Source organism: Camelus bactrianus, chromosome 5, assembly GCF_048773025.1.
Source record: "Camelus bactrianus isolate YW-2024 breed Bactrian camel chromosome 5, ASM4877302v1, whole genome shotgun sequence".
Taxonomy (NCBI): domain Eukaryota; kingdom Metazoa; phylum Chordata; class Mammalia; order Artiodactyla; family Camelidae; genus Camelus; species Camelus bactrianus.
In genome coordinates, this window is record NC_133543.1 from 75,046,966 (window position 1) to 75,065,188 (window position 18,223).

An 18,223-nucleotide genomic window follows, 5' to 3' on the forward strand; every position below is an offset into this window, starting at 1 on the left:
GCGGAAATAACTTCTCCTCTAAGTTGAACTCTGATTATCAGAGCCTGCGGATAAGTTACTTGCAATTTTACAAGTGTTAGCTAGAGTCAAGGTCCAAGCTAAAAACTGGGCACAGAATTGTTCAAGTTGGTCCACTGCAGTACATGGAAGGCTTTGACCCATGAGCCAGTGCCTGGGTCACACCTGAGATCCGATGGATGGCCCACATCAAAACCAGCTCCAGACTTCAGGGACTAGGCTATGATTTGATTGGTGGCAGGGATATACTTCCAGATTATAAACATTATATTTTGGAGAATTATGGTAATCTTGGGCATTTTTCTTCTTCTTTCATCCAAAAATAGAGATTCCAAAGACAAACATAAAGAATCATATATTAAAGTTATATTGCATCATCTACTAAAACTCCATGCTCTTGGAATGAGAAAAATTGCTACAGTGTTCATTAAAAATGTTTTACAACACTGTGGGAGTGAAAATGGAAAAAAATAGCAGACTGTTTTCTGAATCACAATGTGAACTGAGGTATAGCACCTCTGTATTCATTAGCCATGTAATCTAGGTGACACACTGGTGGTTATGGTGGTTGAAGCTGGTTTTAACTGAAAATTTGTGTGCAGGTGTCAAAAAAAAAAAACCAACCCCAAAACATTAAGACTGTAATTAGAAACAGAAATCTACTGACTGACAAAAGAACTTAGAACCAAACATGCACATAGTCTCAGCAAACTTGGCATTTTGTAATCCTGTTAGCAATTCAGTTTTTAATCCAAATAAGTACTTAAAATACAAGTATATCTTGACTCTGCAGTTTTTGAGGCTGTATTCCAAGAGAATGACAATACTTTATTCTCCAAGAAGGCCGTTCAGACTGAAAGGAGTCATGAGAGCTTTCCAAAGAATAATGTATAAAGTCCACTGAACTAGATCCATTCAGTGAGTCCTTCACTGATCAGTTCATTTAACCAACATGTAACGGATACCTATGATGTCCTAAGCACTGGGAGTACAGGTATTTAAGGTAAGCCTTGCCTACAAAAAGGTATGGTTCCATTAGGCAAATGTGGAAGTTACCCGTAACGTGTAGTTTTGATTTTAGTCTTCCCTCTTGGGCACTCCCGTACATTTTCTTTGAGTTAAGGAACTAACGGTGAATGTTAAACTGCTGAAAGAAGAAAGACACCTTAAACTAGTAATTCATCAAGTACAGAACCCAGGCCAGCAGCATCAGTATCACCAGGTAACTTCTGAGAAATGTCAATTTCAGGGTGCCACCCTAGACCTACTAAATCTGAAACTCTGGATGGAGCCCAGATTCGTGATTTAACAAGCCTTCTGGGAGATTCTTTTGCAAGCTCAAGTTTGAGACCATTACCTGGGACCAAAACAGATAAACAACAGGGTCCTACTGTATTGCACAGGGAACTATATTCAATATCTTGTAATAACCTATAATAAAAAAGAATATGAAAAGGATATATATATATATATATACACACACACATATACAGATATATATGTGTCTGTGTGTGTATGTGTATATATATATATAAATATATATATTTATAAAACTGAATCACTATGTTGTACATCTGAAATTAACACAACATTGTAAATTGATTACACTTCAGTTAAAAAAAAGTTGATCTTTAACTGCAGGAGCTTACATTTATCAGATTAATAAGTCATCTCTTAGCCCTGTGAGTGAGTGATGGGGTAAGAAATGGGTTAAATCTCTGGGAGCCAATAGGTATATGTCCTTGAATAGGCTGAGAATGATGATATGATGCAATAAAGAAAATGAGGCACCTTTTCTATATTGTGATCTGTGATAGGGCGTATTTCTTGGTCGAATGAAGGAAAGGAAGGTACCGTGCAGACTGATTACCTCATCCAGGTACTAAGCCTCAGTTCTTTGTTCTCTGCCTGGTGTTGGTAATAGGACCTTCTTCCTCTGCTTCACACATACCAAGCTCCTTTCCACATCAGGGCTTTCCCCGGTGCTGCTCTTATATCTGAAATGCCTTTCATTCCTTTTCCCCACCAAACTTCTGACTAACTACTCATTCTTTAAGTCTCAACTTAAATGTTACTTTCTCAGTTAATTCTTCCCTGATTTGTCACAACATCAAATATGTTCACCGCACCCTGCAGTTTTCCTTGGGAGGACTCAAGAAGTAGTTATAATTATTCAGTATTTGTCTTCTTGTTAAGTTCCATGATAGTAAGAACTATGGCCAAATCTTAATAAATATTGGTTGAATAAATGTGGATTCATTAAATAGTCAATTTTATGGAACTCAAACAAGTATAAAACAACCACGTTTCCTAACGTGGTCTGAAAGGTAAGCTGGTTCTGGATACAGTGTCAGTGGTTCCTCTAATCCCTTTTTCTCATATTTTTAGATATTTCTATTAGGTATATTCTCCATGTGACTGATCTAATGATGGGACGAGCATCTTAACCAAGAGTGGTTTAAAAAAAGTGAGAAGAAAAAATAGTGGCCAAACTTTGCTGAGCACTCATTATGAGTCAGCCACCGAGCTACAGGTTTAGCATGTATTAACTCCTTAGGTATCCAAGAATCCCATGGGACATGGTATCATCTCCACTCTGAAGGTGAAGAAAAATAGGCTCAAGGATGTTACTACTATGGCCAAGATAGAGTGGTAGAGTTAGGATTCATACCTAGGATTTATGCCCAACTTTGAATTCCACGCCATTGACTGTTAGAAGAAACATGATAACCTCAAGAGAAGTAATGAATAGATAGTTGAATACTGCTCAAGAGGCAACACAATGCATGTAAAATGTCTCCATACTGAACACATCATAAGTGCTCCATGAACACTGTTATTAGCTATCATCATCACCATCATCTCCTATAAATATCCTAAATTTTAAAAATCCTCATATATATTATGCCTCTAGATCCCCAAACCCACATCTGAGCAGATTCTAGACATATTTTATCTGATACAGCTAAGTTTGGAGAAATTCCTTCTCAGAAAAAAAAAAATGACCCCAAAGGAAATTTATGGACTGAACCTCTTCAAAACTGTATATTGACTCTAATGATCTGAAAATTTAAGTCTACTGCTTTACATGTTTTGTTTTCCAGTGAATTAGTTTTGAGACTTGGAAATCACATACACTCATAAAAGCTGTTTTCTAAACTTTAAGCTGGAATTAAGCACATATGAGCCTTCTGGTACTGTCATGTCCTGAACTCCTAAAACACTGAGATCTAGTTCTGCTTCTTTTTCTTGGCATTTCTTAGTTTTCACTCACATAAGTGCCCAGAGAAACCAATTCGTAAGGTATTTTCCAGCTTTCACCAACACTGGCCTCGCTGCCAGAAGAAAAAGGCTGGAACCAAGCTGCAGTGAGTGGAAAGCTGTGGCAGAACACAGGAAAACAGCTGAAGGGAGAAAGGGCTGATGCTGAGCACCGTCATACTATTCTCTATGGAAGAACACTGAGACCTGAGCTGCAAGAAAAAGAAATAAACCCACCCTCCCACTCACTAAGTATGGTCACTGAAGTGGTGAGGATGGCTTATGGGGTCTCTCACAAGCATGTAAGGAGAGGTAGCCTTTAGAAATGTTGTTGATGTAATGTTCATGAGACCAACACTCAAGAGAATGACAGTGATGCTGTTCTGTGGGCCCTTAACAAGAAAGAGCATCATGGGAAAAAAATTGAATACTAATAACCAATCTCTTCTACAACTTTTCAAAAATCAGTGTATATTTAGATTCAAATATCACATCATTTATGAGTGCTTCCTCTGACCAGGCCCTATACGTGTGGCTTTCAATATATTCGTTCTTCTAATCCTAACAGCAAACTCTACTAAACATAAATTGGCATTATCAACCCTAACATTAAAAAAAAGGTTCCATTTTTGGCAACAGTGGCATAGCTTGTTGTAGTCTAACTTTAATAAAAGTAACCAGAGCTGCTGGACAAATTAGGAAAAAAAAAAGGAAAAAAACTGCTGGAGGTACTGGAGAACTCCCAAAGCAGCCAGAATTGGAGGAGCCAAGACTGGTTCTGAAAAGCAGGTAAACATGTTAAATTGAGCCCAATTTTCTATGTCATTTTTCTCTGCAAGTTATTTACTAATTCCTAAGTAGCACAGAATCAAATGCTTAAAAAAATGAGCACAGTTTAGTGGCTAGGAGACTTGGAGATCGTGCAGAAATTCTGATACTCTCACACAGTTGAGGACATAGACATTAGAGTTTATGGTCTGCAAAGAAAGAAGGGCCTGGTAAACAAACTAGATTTCCAGTTAGGATCACAGAAAGGCTACACCCCAGAAGTAAGGGTAAACTACAAATAGGCCACCCTCACAGCAACAAAAACCCAGCATCCAACCACCTCAATCCAAGACTGGGTTAATGCAATATGCCCCTACTCTCACTGCCTGCCAGAAAGCAAAAAATAAATCCTCTCTGGAAAAACATAACATCATCCTGAGACTATTTCTACAACTTTTCCAGCACTATGTCTAGTATTCGAACAATGCATACCAGGAGGTAGGACCAAATAACTGAAAAGCAAGTAAAAAATAAAACAATACAAATTGACCCAAAGCTAACCCAGATATGTACATTATTGGACATGGTACTGAAAATAATAAAATAAAAGGAAAAAGGTGATAAGATGGAGAACTTCATCAGAAAAGTTGAATCTCAGGGTAAAACAAATAGACATGTTAAACCTCAAACTTATAATGACTAAAATTAAGAGTTCCATAGATGGGATTACTAGATTGAATAGTATAAAAGGCAAGATTATTAAACTGGAAGACAGAGAGACAGTAAGGAGTGGTGCAAGGACATGCAGCCAGGCTTTGCTCTAAGGATGGGCATGGCTCAGGCCCAGGCCACCTACTGACCTTGATGCAGAAATTCCACTGCATCTGCATTGAAGAGAATATCCCTCCTAGCTTTGTGCTTAGAGTCTCGGCAGTTTGGAAAGCCAGAGGCTGAGTAATGGCCAAGTTCAAGGGAATCCGGAGTGCTTGCTCAGGATTTATTGAGAGGCTGTGCGAAACAATGGCTCTAGAATTCTATTTCTGTACAGGTTCAATATCAGTCCCCAGTCAGCTCTCCAGAGCGGGGAGTATTTCACAGCGTATAAATATTAAAGCATCTCTTTAAGATGTCGGACACTTAAAGAGTACTAACATTAAAACTATCTTTTACTGCCCTTTCTCTTCCCACTGATTATTTATTGTTTGAAAGGATAAATACAGGAAAGCAATTGACCTAACAATGGCCTGTTCTTGATTATACATTACATTAAATAAAAGAAATTATGAAGAGGGCACTTTGGAATCTGTCTTTAGTATCAGCAAAGATTGTGTAATGAAAAGGTATGTGGCTTAGCCTAATAGATTAATGCAAACCACAAGTCACAGAAGGCCTGGAGTAAGTGTGGTAGATCAACACAAATCTAGCACTACTACAGAGAAGTCGGCTAAGGTTTCTGATGTGTCTTTGTACCTCTGTAGACTTGAGAAAGGTGCCCTGTACCTAACAGACATCTAATGTTTGTTAACAGAATGAATGAATGAATGTGGGAGCAAGGGAGGGAGTGAGGGGTGCCTGGCAGGTGAGGAACAACATGCATGCTCTTTGCACATGTTCAGTAGAGTCCAACACTTGTAACAGCAATCTACAGTGGGAGATGCATTTTCCATCATGCCCCAGTACTCACCCATGCACACACTCTGTGTACATATACACACATACATATACATTTTACATACATATAAAACTTAAAGAAATTATGAACTAATCCTTAAGCTTATTACAATCTATGCAGTGATTTTTCTATTCTTTTCTATCCTATTTTCTTGGAAAAAAAAAAAGAAAGAAAGAAAATTGGTTGATCCCACTAAATTGATTTCAAGGTACACTTACAGGTTACAGCTTGCAGTTGGAAAATCCCTAGCGTAGCTGGAAGCTCATGCATGGATTCTGGAGTCAGACCTGGGCTGGGGTCCTGGCTCTGCCAACTCATTACCTGTGTCACCATAGGTAAGTTTCTTAATTTCTCTGAGCTGCCAGCTTCACACTTGTGAAATAGGTAACTACTCTACAGAATTTCCAAAGCGTAAATCTGAAGAAGCCACCCCCACTCTCTCCATTTCAAGGGCTCCCTGTTGCTCTTGAGTCTAAATGCTTTATCTCAGATTATACAGCCTTTAACAATATGGCCTGTATTGACCTCCATCTTTTTCCTCCAGCTGGCCCTAATTTATATACCACATCCCAGTTCTTCTGATATATGCAGTTCCCTAAATGCACCATGTTTTCTTTTTGAGCCCCTATTCATGCTGCTCTGCCTGCTTGACTAATTTCTACTTGTTCTTTAGGTCATAATTTGGATTCTCTCAAGGAGCCTTTCTTGACCATCTAGGCCCACATTCCATGCCCTTTTCTTGTGCTCCTACAGCATCTTTGTCTTACCCTTCTCTCAGCATAATCACCATTACTAGTCCCATACATCAACTGCATCCCTCTAGAGGGCAGAAGACTGTATTCTGTTCTATTCTCTTTGTCTTATTTACACGTCTAAAGTAATTCCGTATAGTCCTTCCTACATTTCTTAGTAAACAGGATAAGTAAGATGAATACATCCTAAGGATCAGGACATCTGTTTAGAAAATAGTCAAGCCAGTGCTTAAACGACAGCTTTAAGAAAACAGAGTAACCGTTCAGCAAGCATTCCTTACATGGGCTCACTTACTACCAGTGATTGAGGCTGGTACAGGGATGGAGGTCTTAGAAATGGATGGTCACTGAGTACCCAACCTCTTTGCCTAGCTCATGTATAATAAAGGAGAAGGTTGTCCACATTTGTCACCCCTGGAAGCTGACAACTTAGGCAGACATAAGTCTAGCATAGTCCCACGAGTAAGGCTTTCAGAAGACAGAAAAAAGGAAATTAATGAGAACATCAAGTTTTAAAGAGAGAGGATGGAGGAAAGTAGAGTTAATGGTATATCAGTTACTATTAGCACTTATCTGGTCATGGAGATCCTTTCATTAAGAGATTTCTCATTATTCTTTAAAAGTCACTTAAAAATTGATGGTAGTATGTTCTAAAAAAAATCTGATTGCCTTGTTCAAATGACGAATTTAACTCTCAATGGATAAGGCATTTATCACTGGGATTCCCAAACTAAAATAAGAGCACTTTGGCTTTGTTTGTAAAAACTAAAGAACACATTTCTGAATAATCTACTGTAGTCACTGCTCAAATCCCGACACACAGCCTCACAAAGCTGTGACTCAGAAATGAGAGCAAAAGCTGTTAAACTAAAGTAAAATTAACAGAAAAAATCACTAGAGAAAGAGACTGGCACAAATACCAACAGAGGCATGAACTGTGCACGACGGAGCTGCGACTCAATGAAATATCAAAGCTCTGAAATCAAGAAACTGGTGAAGAGACGTCAATTGCCCTGCATTACTCCAGGAGTACAAGAGATGTTCATACCTGGCTACGAAGCTTCCTGTTAACGCTTTTTCTATCCTTCATCACCCTCATCTTTGAATTTCCCCAAATATACTTTTTCAGTATGTTTTCAGTTTTTTCAGAAAACTAAAAATGTGTGTCCCCCACTTGCTTTACTTCAGTCATATTAGAAGTTATTCAGACTGAAATAGTTCTGTCTCATCTAGAAAAGAAGGTCTACATAATAAGAATAGCCTCCCACATGGAGTTATTATTATTATTTGCATAGAGTGCTATGTAGTATCAATCCATAACTTTTGCATTATTAAAGGGAAGTGGGGGAAAAAAGAAGAGAAATCATCTAAAGGTAATCTTGGTGGATTCCATAGAGTGATTCCCCTAAAAGCCACTTGAACTCCTCTCTTTTGTCTTTGTTTACTGGAAAGATAAAACACTATTTCTCTGTTTCCTCTCGCAACTACAAGGGACTTATAAATGTAGCTTTTGCCGATGAGAAGTTGTTGGGGTCTTCTGGGAAATCTTTTCAAAGGAATGACCTTGACTGGCACATTTCATTAGCCATTGCCTTTTTCCTACTTTCATCATGGAGAGCAGACATGAAGTCTGGATCTGCAGCAGTCATCTGAGCATCATGAAGCAACATGAGAAAGAGGCCTAGCCACTGGGGAAAGCAAAGGAGAGGAATGAGAAGAGGCCACTTCATGAGGCCAGGGCCACCTATGTTCCTTAAAGGTTGAGACAAACGTATCAGTTGGGTTTTCTACTGTTTACAGTCAAATAGGATCGACAGCTCTTCTGGGGCCCAGAGAAATTTAGCTAGTGTATTTGATAGACAACTGTTGACCGCAACTCTTAACCAAATGAGCACTGCAAGGGATGTGGTAGTAAGATAGCTTAGTTCTGATGACAAGCTTTTGGGCATCTAATGAGTTACGGCTTTTAACAAACAATTGACAAAGTAGCTAAATGTGTAGTAAAAAAAAAAAAAAGTAGCTATGTGTCCTCTTCACTTATGGGATGCTATGACTGATCTAAAAGAATCTGAGCTGTTTTCCAGTTTTCTTGGTTTTTCTCCTCACACTCTTTTTGTTTGTTTGTTTGTGTCTACTTTTTGAAACACACCAGCAGAAGTCTGGGCTGGAATTAGAATTAACCATTAACCATGTGACCATGGAACAGATGGAATTTAACAGGCTTCCAAACCTATGGCTTTCAGAGGCAACAGCTAGATATAACCAATAAACTTCCTACATAGTTATATTTAGTTTGATATACTCATTGATATAGAGCCCAATAATACAAAATACAGTTCAATAAAATATAGTCTAATAACATTCCTAAATAGTAATATTCAACATTTATTGAATCAGGCCCTGGGATAATTTCGTTTAGTTCACAAACAATTCATAGGAAGTAGTGTATACCCTTGTCCCCACTTTACAGGGAGGAGAGTGAGGTTTTGAAAAATTAACACATTTGAAGCAAGACCCTAGAAAGACCAATCCATAGCCTCAGGTCTTTCCCAAATCGAATGCATGTGCAATTTCATGATTTTTATAATATATTCTCTCTATATTTCCATTCTAATGGAATACATTATAATGTAATTATTTGCTTAGGGGATGGTTTCAGCTTTTAGAATGAGTTCCTTGAGGGTAAGGATGGTCTCTAAACTTCTTCGTATGACCTATGGAATACAGCAGATGCTCAATAAAAGTTTTCTACAAATATTGGTGAATATCTGCTGAGGAATAAAAGCCACTTAACTGGAATATTGAGGAGTTGTGTGTCGTTTGCCAATTTAACTTCACAGCTGTGGTATGTCAGTAAGTAAGTATTTAGTAAGCGGATATTAAGTGCCTAGTATCACATGGACCACAGGAATTCTTATTTTGCCTAACAAAGTCTAAATGAACACATTATTTGTAATTACTTGGAGGAGAAGAAAGTTAACCCTAGGATTTAGTAAGAGCAGGTAGCTCCCTTTCTTGTCAGGGTTACCAGATTGGTAAATCAAGGGGTTCTCACAAACACGGTATACCTTAGTATCAGTAAGCTATCTGACAAAGTTATCCGCAGTGTTCATGGATGAACCGAGAATGCACACCAGATAAACAGCAGACTGGATTACTAGCTAACTGAACATCTGAAAGAGCATTGATTAATGGAGGCCTCCAGGGATGAGTCACAGGGGTTGTACTCGACATTGATCAATGATCTTATCAATGACATGGATGGGTCCACAATGATTAAATATGAGGATGATATAAGCCTAGGAAGGATAGCTAATATATTGGAGGACAAAAGTCAGTATTTAAAAATATCTTCATTGCCTACAACAGTTGGCCAAACCTAACAAGCAAATACTTAACTCGGATAAGGAGCATATTCTACATTTAAAAAATCATTGTATGAATATAGGATTTTGCACAATATATTGGGGAATCTGGCTCAAGAGCAACTCAAATGAAAACAAAAGAGAGGCTTTAATTTAGAAGTGCAATATAAGCCAGTAATGACAGCTGATAGGAAAGTTTCGGCCATATTAATACGTGCAAAGAATTAACACCAAAGGATGTAAGAGTCCCATTGATTTCTGCGCTTTTCTGACCGTATGTGAAATACGGTGTCTAGTCCTGCATGCCATGTTCCACAGAGGGCGGTCATAAACTCAGTAGGCTTGAGTGTATTCAGAATACGGCTACCAAGGAGGCTAAAGGTGTGGACTATAAGAAGTGACTGATATATCTAGAAAAGTTGATACTAAAGAAATGATTCTACTTCTCAGCATCATGTGGTTGCTTTCTTTATCCTTGTAAGGCCAGCTCTGAGCACAGAGCCTGCCTCATGTTTGGAGTTCAATAAATGTTTGTTAGTGAAGGTGGTCATAGCAGCCACTTCACATATCTGAAGGGCTCTTAATGAGGTTTAAATTCTGTACTCAGTTAGGCTGATCCAGGAGCTATGGGAAATGTTACTTGGAGCAAACCAATTATTGAGCGCAGACTGTTCTGGGAGAGAGAATGGTAAGCCAAAGCAGGTAAGGTCCTTGCCCCCATGGAGTCTGGACTGGAGCCCATTATCTCCAAAATGAGCTGTGTGCACCCCATTTGAGGGGATAAAGATCGCATTACAACTATTACTTTTTAAAAAAATCTCATTCTTTTATTAAATTCTATATTTGGCATGTGTTCTATAATGCATATATTACTAAGGAAGTAAGTGAATATCACTTAGAAACAAATACAGGTATTTTGGGGAGTTAACACCTAAGAGCATTTTTATTGATGGGCTGTGTGGTTCAACATATCTAGCAAGCTCCAGTAAAGAGCGGCAAGCCACCCTGGGGAGTAATGCAGAACCTCGACTACATCATGTGCCACGTGCGCTTTCATTGCCTCTCCTCAATCAGATATAAAGCCTCAATGATCATTTACTCTCTAAATCCTGGCGCTGCAGAGCGAACCTAGCAGTGTAAACCCAAAGTAGATGTCAGGCTTTGGGGACAGGACTCAACTCATGCTACGTTCAAATCCTGGGAGAAAGAGCACTGTGTGGATCCAGTCTTTTGAATCTGTTATGGTGGTAGGGATTTTTTAAACCATCATCATTTACAGATGAATCCTTTCTAAGCCAAGTTTTTCTCAGATGAGCTGAAAGTTCAGAGCCAACCCCTGAGAGTCAGGGCGGTAAGAGGCAGAAATTGCCCTTCTTAGGAAGCCACTGTGGGCCATACGCATATGATATGTTCCTTTGACGCAGAAATATAGGGACAAATAGAAGTATGTTTTATATAGACCCCAAAACAATGCAAAAGGTAAAATCATATTTAGCCATTGCAATATGTGAGGCTGTCAATACAGGTTTCCTTGTGCAGATGAGGAGGTGAGGAGTAATAGCAGGGTTGAATTCCAGTACTAAGTCTCATGGGAGCCCTGCCCTCCATCACAGGTTAGAGTGCAGACTCCTCATGGAGGCCCACCAGGCTCTTCATCTGCCTTCTGCCCAGCTCTCTGACTCTCCCGCCTTATCTCCTGTCATCACTTCTCTTACTCAGGTTTCTATTTTCTACTTTGTTGAGCTTCTCCTAGTTCCTCCAACACACCACACTTCTCTCACCTCCAGGCAGGCTCTCACCCACACTGTTCCCTGTGCCTCCAACCCCAAAGCCCCAGCCCCTGCCATCACCTCATGCTTCCCTTGCAGGAACACTTTTTGCACTGTGTTCTCATGGCATGTTTACACCTTTGTAGCAGCCACCGGATGGTAAGCTCCATATGGAGGAGAAGGTACCCATCTTCCTCCCTGTTCCTTGATGAACCCAGTACTGAATTCAGGTCCTGGCACTTAGCAGACACTGTATACATAAAGTCCTGACTTCATGCTGTGTTATCTTGAGCAAGTCACTCAACTTCTCTGGGCCTCAATTTCTGCAATGATCATGTAAGATGGTCTCTGAATTCTCTTTTTAGTTTGAAATAGTGTCATGTAAGGAATTTCACAACATGCATCCTTTACCATCCTACAAACTCTCTCTTTACCACCAGGCTTACTAAGTTCTCACTTCCTAATCAGTTCTCTTATTATAATTTTCCCCTCCTCCTATCTAGCTATTGACGTTGTTTTAGGTTAATTGATGACCTCTCAGTGGCCATATCCCAAATCCTCTTTTCAGTCCTCATTCCAGTGACCTCTCTGAAGCATTTGAAAGTCTCACCTCTGTGGTCTCTGCTAAACATCTTTCTCCTAGCTTTAAGCTAAGGTTTTTGGCTGCTTCTTATTTTCTTCTGTCTCCAATGCCACTCTCTTATTCCAGGCCCCTGCCATCTTTTACTACTATAATCATGTCTTAATTTGTTTCACCATCTAAATATCTTCCTCTTTGTCTGCCATCAAACTAGCAGAGCTATTTTCTCCAAATACAGAGCTATCAGCTCATTCCCCAATTATGACATTTTGATGGCTCCCAATCTGCACAGGATTCCCCACTGCACACATGCTACTGTTACCCTTCTAGAGCCCAGGGCAGACACCACTATTCAAGCATAACTTCAGAACCTTTCTTAACACAGCTTTGCAGACAGTTACTACCAATCAATAAGTGTGAGTACTGCCGGTGGGAATGCAGCTTGGTGTAGCCATTATGGAAAACAATATGGAGATTCCTCAAAAAACTAAAAATAGACACTCTATGATCCAGCAATCCCACTTATGGATATATATCCTGAGGAAACTCTAATTCAAGAAGATACATGCATCCCAGTGTTCATAAGAGCACTATTTACAATAGCCAAGACATGGAAGCAACCCAAATAATGTCCATCAACAGATGACAACATAAAGAAGCTGTGGTATATTTATACAATGGAATACTACTCAGCCATAAAAAAGAATAATGTCATTTGCAGCAACATAGATGGACCTAGAGATTGTCATCCTAAGTGAAGTAAGCCAGAAAGAGAAAGAAAAATACCATTTGATATCACTCATATGTGGAATTTAAAAAAAAAAAGAAAAAAAGGACACTGAACTCATCTACAAAACAGAAACAGACTTGTAGACATAGCAAACAATCTTATGGTTACCAGGGAAAGGGGGTTGGAAGGGATAAATTTGGGAGTTTGAGATTTTCAACTGTTAGCCACTACATATAAAAATAGATTAAAAAACCAAGTTCCTTCTGTATAGCACATGGAACTATATTCAACATCTTGTAATAACCTTCAATGAAAAACAATATGAAATGAGTATATGTATGTATATGCATGACTGGGACATTGTGCTGTATGCCAGAAACTGACACATTGTAGCTGACTGTACTTCAATAAAAAAATTAAAAATTAAAAAAAAGTAAGTGTGAGTATGGGATGGAAACTAGTCATTCACAATCTGGCTCCAATCTGCTTTCCAGCCTCATTTTCTACTACTTTCTTTCCCACCCACGCTCTGTGTTCTGGGTGCTTCAGAGCTTCCCTAACAGTCCACACTCTTTCAGGCCACTTCACCTTGTGCATACTAATTAGTCTGCAAGAAAAACAATTTTTTCCACTGTATCTGGTGAATTCTTACGAATCCTTCCAGAGATGGTTCAAATAGCATTTCCTTTTGGAGACCTTTCCTGACCAGCAGAGTAAGAAAAGAAAAGCTTCTTCTTCTTCTGTTCACATTAAATTGCAATGATCTATTTCTACATGTGTTGATCCCTCCTACCTACAACACGATTTCCTCTGGAATGGACCATATCTTAGTCATCTTTGTATCATTGTGAGAGCTTTCAGCAGTAGCTGGAACACAGTAGGAGCCAAACAGATACTTATTGAACAAGTGAAAGACTGAACAGATGACTAAATGAATGGCAGGCCTCCAAGTGTACGTAAGGTAGGTCTAGAGCTCAGAGCTCCTGCCTCTGGACACTGTTAGGGGCTCTGCCACGGCAACTCTCTTTTTAGACTCACCTGGGCCCAGGCTTGTCGGAAAGCGCAGAATTTTATTGATAAAAACCAGTAATGATAACAACTGTCATTATCATAATAGCTAACATTAGCAAATGCTTAAGACTTAAAGAACAAGGAGCGGAGCAATTTTAAACTATGATTAAAGATAAGAGCAGAATAAAGATAATTCTGAGCATAAAGAATTACTTTTTAATCTGCTATCCAAAAAAACATGGCAATAGTCTAAAACTCCACTGAAAGAACTTTCAATCATTTATTAACACAAAGAGGTCAGAGCGAAAGGAAAGATTATTGCTTATATACACCTAGGGTGGGCAGTAAATAATATTTTTTTTTCTGATATCACTCTGTGATGGCTAGAGTTATGATTATTTTAAGAGATTTCCGTCCATGTCAAATCTACTTGGGTGAAAATTAGCTTCAGAATAGAGTCTCCTGGTATTCTCAAGAATAGCCATAAGAGCTGGGAAAAAAATAACCTTAGGTGACAACATTTGGGCTAGTGCTGACTATTGTATGCTCCCTTAGAGACTTACAATGCATATTAGCTACTGGGGAGAAGAGGACAGAAGTCGGAAAACCTATTCAGCGTAGCTTAACCCAGAATTCTCCATTTGACTAGTGTACATTTTTTTTTTTAAACAGAATGCTTCGTATTTATTTTTGTGGAATGAGAACTGAAATATTGGCTCTGGAGGTTCCTAGAAATAGTTCTGCACTGGGATTCTAGCAGTGGGCACTCGCCAAAGGGCTTTTACAAGGATTTAGAGAAGCAAGACCGTCTGAGTCTCAGAAGAGACTCGCGCCTGGTAGTATTATTTACGCAATAAACATTCAACCCTTTATAAAGGCTTGGGAGAAGAAAGGCCAGCTCTTAATCAGTCCTTTGAATTAACAGTTTTGTTATGGCTGTCTTACAGAGTCACAGGAATTTATATTTTCATTTTATCCCAAAGAAAAACTTTACCATCTTTCTTTAATACTATCAACCTGGAAGCTTGACAGTAAGGATTAAAAATTGCTCCTTCCTTCCCACTTGGTTATTGGAAAGGCCCTGAAAGGTAATCAGTCTTGTGAAGCTGCACTTTACAGTCTGCATAAAAACGCCATGATTTTCCTTCCTCTCCCCAACCTAATTGAAAGTGCATAATATCACCCAGCTGGGGAAATGTGAACGGTAAACATCTACGATCTATCACACTATCACACAAAAGCTGGTGACTAATAGGGACTGGGTGGTTGTCAGGACCAAAGGGAATCTGGAAAACAAGTCTTTTTTCCATCTAGAATGAGAGCTCTTGGTGCCTGCCACCCTTTCCCCCCACCTTTCCACCCTCCAGACTTCAAGTTACAGCCAGATTAAACCAAGGTCAGTCAACTCATTTCTCGTGTGTGTAATTCCAAGGGCCACCTAACAATGTATATTGACTAACACTCTCTTATATCAGCCTTTGAAGAGATGAGGCATTTTGCTTTTGGCAGGAGGTTGGGCTGGAATCATCTTCTTCCCTACCTACTTCAATTGTACTGACAGATAGGTCCTATTATCTCTTTCCTTAGCTGCTGAGCGTAAAGATCCTTGGCTTTGTCACCTCTTATTTGTCTCTACTTCATCAAACTCCTACTGCCTAGATTACCTCCTTTTCTGCCTCTGATCATCCATGAATATCTGTACAGAATCGCGTATTCTTTCAGTAGAAAATCCCAATCTTTTCAAAGTCTTCTGCAATTCTGAGGCTACCTATAATTCCACCTCAATTACACCCACTTGGAAGTCACCACTCTCTTTTCTGATTCCTCACCTCCAAGTATCATGCCATCCTCTTGAATAAGTCTTTTTACAGTAGGGCTCTTAGGAGAAAGGACAATATTTCTTTTTATCACTAGTTCTCTGTTTCAATATTCCTTCAAAAATTGCTCCCTGTTGCATCATGAACTCAGCTACTACTACTCATTCATGCCACCTTATAACTAGCAATTGTTTTATTTTTGATAGCTGATACCTTATGGGTAGGTCAAAGCATAGCACTTGTCAAGGGTACTATGTCATTTCAGCTTAACAGATCGAAGGATGTATTTTCATCTACTTCAGAGGTAGAGATGATTTGAAACTTACTGAATTAAAACTCCATTCATCTTTCCATAAGTTATATTACCTGTCAGCTGGCACTGGTGGATGGTATGGCTTCTTGACCTTGGCGTAAAGACCCTCTAAGTGGTCTCTCTCTGGAGACAGTGGACGGCCATCTCGAGGGTAGCCCAGTGTTCCAGGCCGAGGGGGAGATGGAGACCTATAGGCGTTTGCTGATGCACATGGTTCCCGGAAGTGGTTCACTCTGGCATAGTTGGGGTCCATTTCATCATCGTCCATATCATGCAGTGACCCCATTGCACCAGCAGCGTAATCAATAAGGCCTCTTGCCTGCTTTTCCCTTAGCTCCTGATGTTTTGCTCCAATCCTGAAAAATGTGGAACAAGAGGTATGTGAGCTTATATGCTAATAACAATGATACACTCTCCTGAATCTATGTTAATTCTTCCTGGTCAGCCACTTAGCTGTCACTTTCCTGGATACTCGAGATCACACCATGCAGAAATGCCAAAAGCATATTCCACAAAACTAGTTCTACATTTCTGACCTTTATTTGTTACAGGGTCTTTATTTTTATAGCAATGCTATAGGTATTTTAGTATCTGATAACTGGACTGATTGTACAGTCAGAGGCTGATTTTCATTAAGATTTCTTCCCTATAAATGGGATGTGCCCATGGGAACAGTCCATCTTTGGCGTGATATTATAGAAGTCTGCCTTGGGACAGGGATGCATGTTAAAGAGCACATCAGAATCTTATACTTAGTCCATGATTTCACTGTTTGATGCCTCAGAGTTCCAGTGTATTCTTCTAAAGAACAGAGCTTGCAAAAATTGATTTAAATATGAAAAAGAAATACAGAGGCTTTCTGGTCACTAAAAGCAGTAGGATCAGAGATAATTTATAAGAGACTCTAAGTTTTTTGGCTACACAAATGGGGATCATTGTGTTTCATTATACAGGGGCTAGGGACAGAGTAAAAGAGTGAAGAAATTAATAGGCTCCTGACAGAGACGAATTGGCACATATAAGTGAATTAAACACCATTACTGGCAGAACTCCACGCTAAAGCCTTTAGTGATATTACAAAATGCTTCTGCTAATCAGTGTACTGTGTAGACTACCGGGAATGGGAGTAGAAAAATATACTACTGTGGATACCAAATCCATCTGAATTTTGAGAATTTGACATTTAATCTGGGAAGTGTTAGACCAACTCTCTCCTAAATTCCCAGTTACGTGTTAAAATAGAAAGGTCACTGTGGCATCTTATTGGACGATGGTGACCTGCTGGTGTCAGGAGGTGTTCTGCAATAACGAGGAGAGACTGTAACCTCACATCACTGGGCAAACAAGGTGCACTGTGTATGGGAGGAGGAAGTAAGACGATGCTGGCTCAGGTGGTGAAAGAAAGACTTTCAAGAAAGGATAGGGATAAATCTTTAGTCCTGGGCTCAGAGAATCTGAGAGGATTGTGGGCTAGAAATGAAAGATCCATACATGCCTAGAAATATATATTGAAGACCTGGATGAAAGAACAAAAACTGAATTCTCTCAGTATCTTTTCCTCTTCAAATAAAAACAGCTGTTTTCGCACATGGCAGCTAGCTTTATTTTACAGAACATCAAACTCTGTAAAAATCTTTAAAAGCCATGATCTTTCAAGGTATTTTCCCTTTTGGCAGAATGGCTTTTTCTCTTTTTGAGTAGAGAGGAAGAAGGAAAAATAAAAAGACGAAGAAGGTATAGGACAACCCCCCCCCCCCCAGTATCTATCTATCTTCCAGTCACAACAGATGAAAATAAATGCCAGGCTGCATTATTGCATATCTCTTTTGACTAGGTCAGATCATGTACCCTACACAAAAGTAATTAGAAGAATTTATATTTTGTGCAAAGGGGAGCTTCAATCTCCAAGGGATTTTGAATGAAGATGAAAGGAAGATTACACAGTAGGGTACCCGTTAAGAGGCCCTGCCTGTCCTCTTTCAATTCATGGCAGTCCTAGATTCATGGATGTTTGTTTTGAATAATTTTTGACAAAGAAGATAACCTGCTCCCTTCTGCAACAAAACCATCTTTCCAGGGACAGTGCAGACTGGATTATCAGAGGATGCTTGCTGCACTAGGATGATAGGGATGGATTTCCATTGCAAATGGAGCACAGGACATCAAT

General features: G+C 39.3%; 1 protein-coding gene across 4 annotated transcripts in view; it reads right to left on the bottom strand.

Moving 5' to 3' along the window:
* The window catches only part of PARD3B (par-3 family cell polarity regulator beta), a 944,975-nt gene that overhangs the window by 159,012 nt on the left and 767,740 nt on the right, over nt 1-18,223 (bottom strand). For all 4 annotated transcript variants that reach the window (XM_074364121.1, XM_074364119.1, XM_074364120.1 and 1 more), the window contains exon 20: nt 16,110-16,412. In XM_074364121.1, coding sequence (XP_074220222.1) covers nt 16,110-16,412 — 303 coding nt within the window. The remainder of the gene's footprint in view (nt 1-16,109; nt 16,413-18,223) is intronic.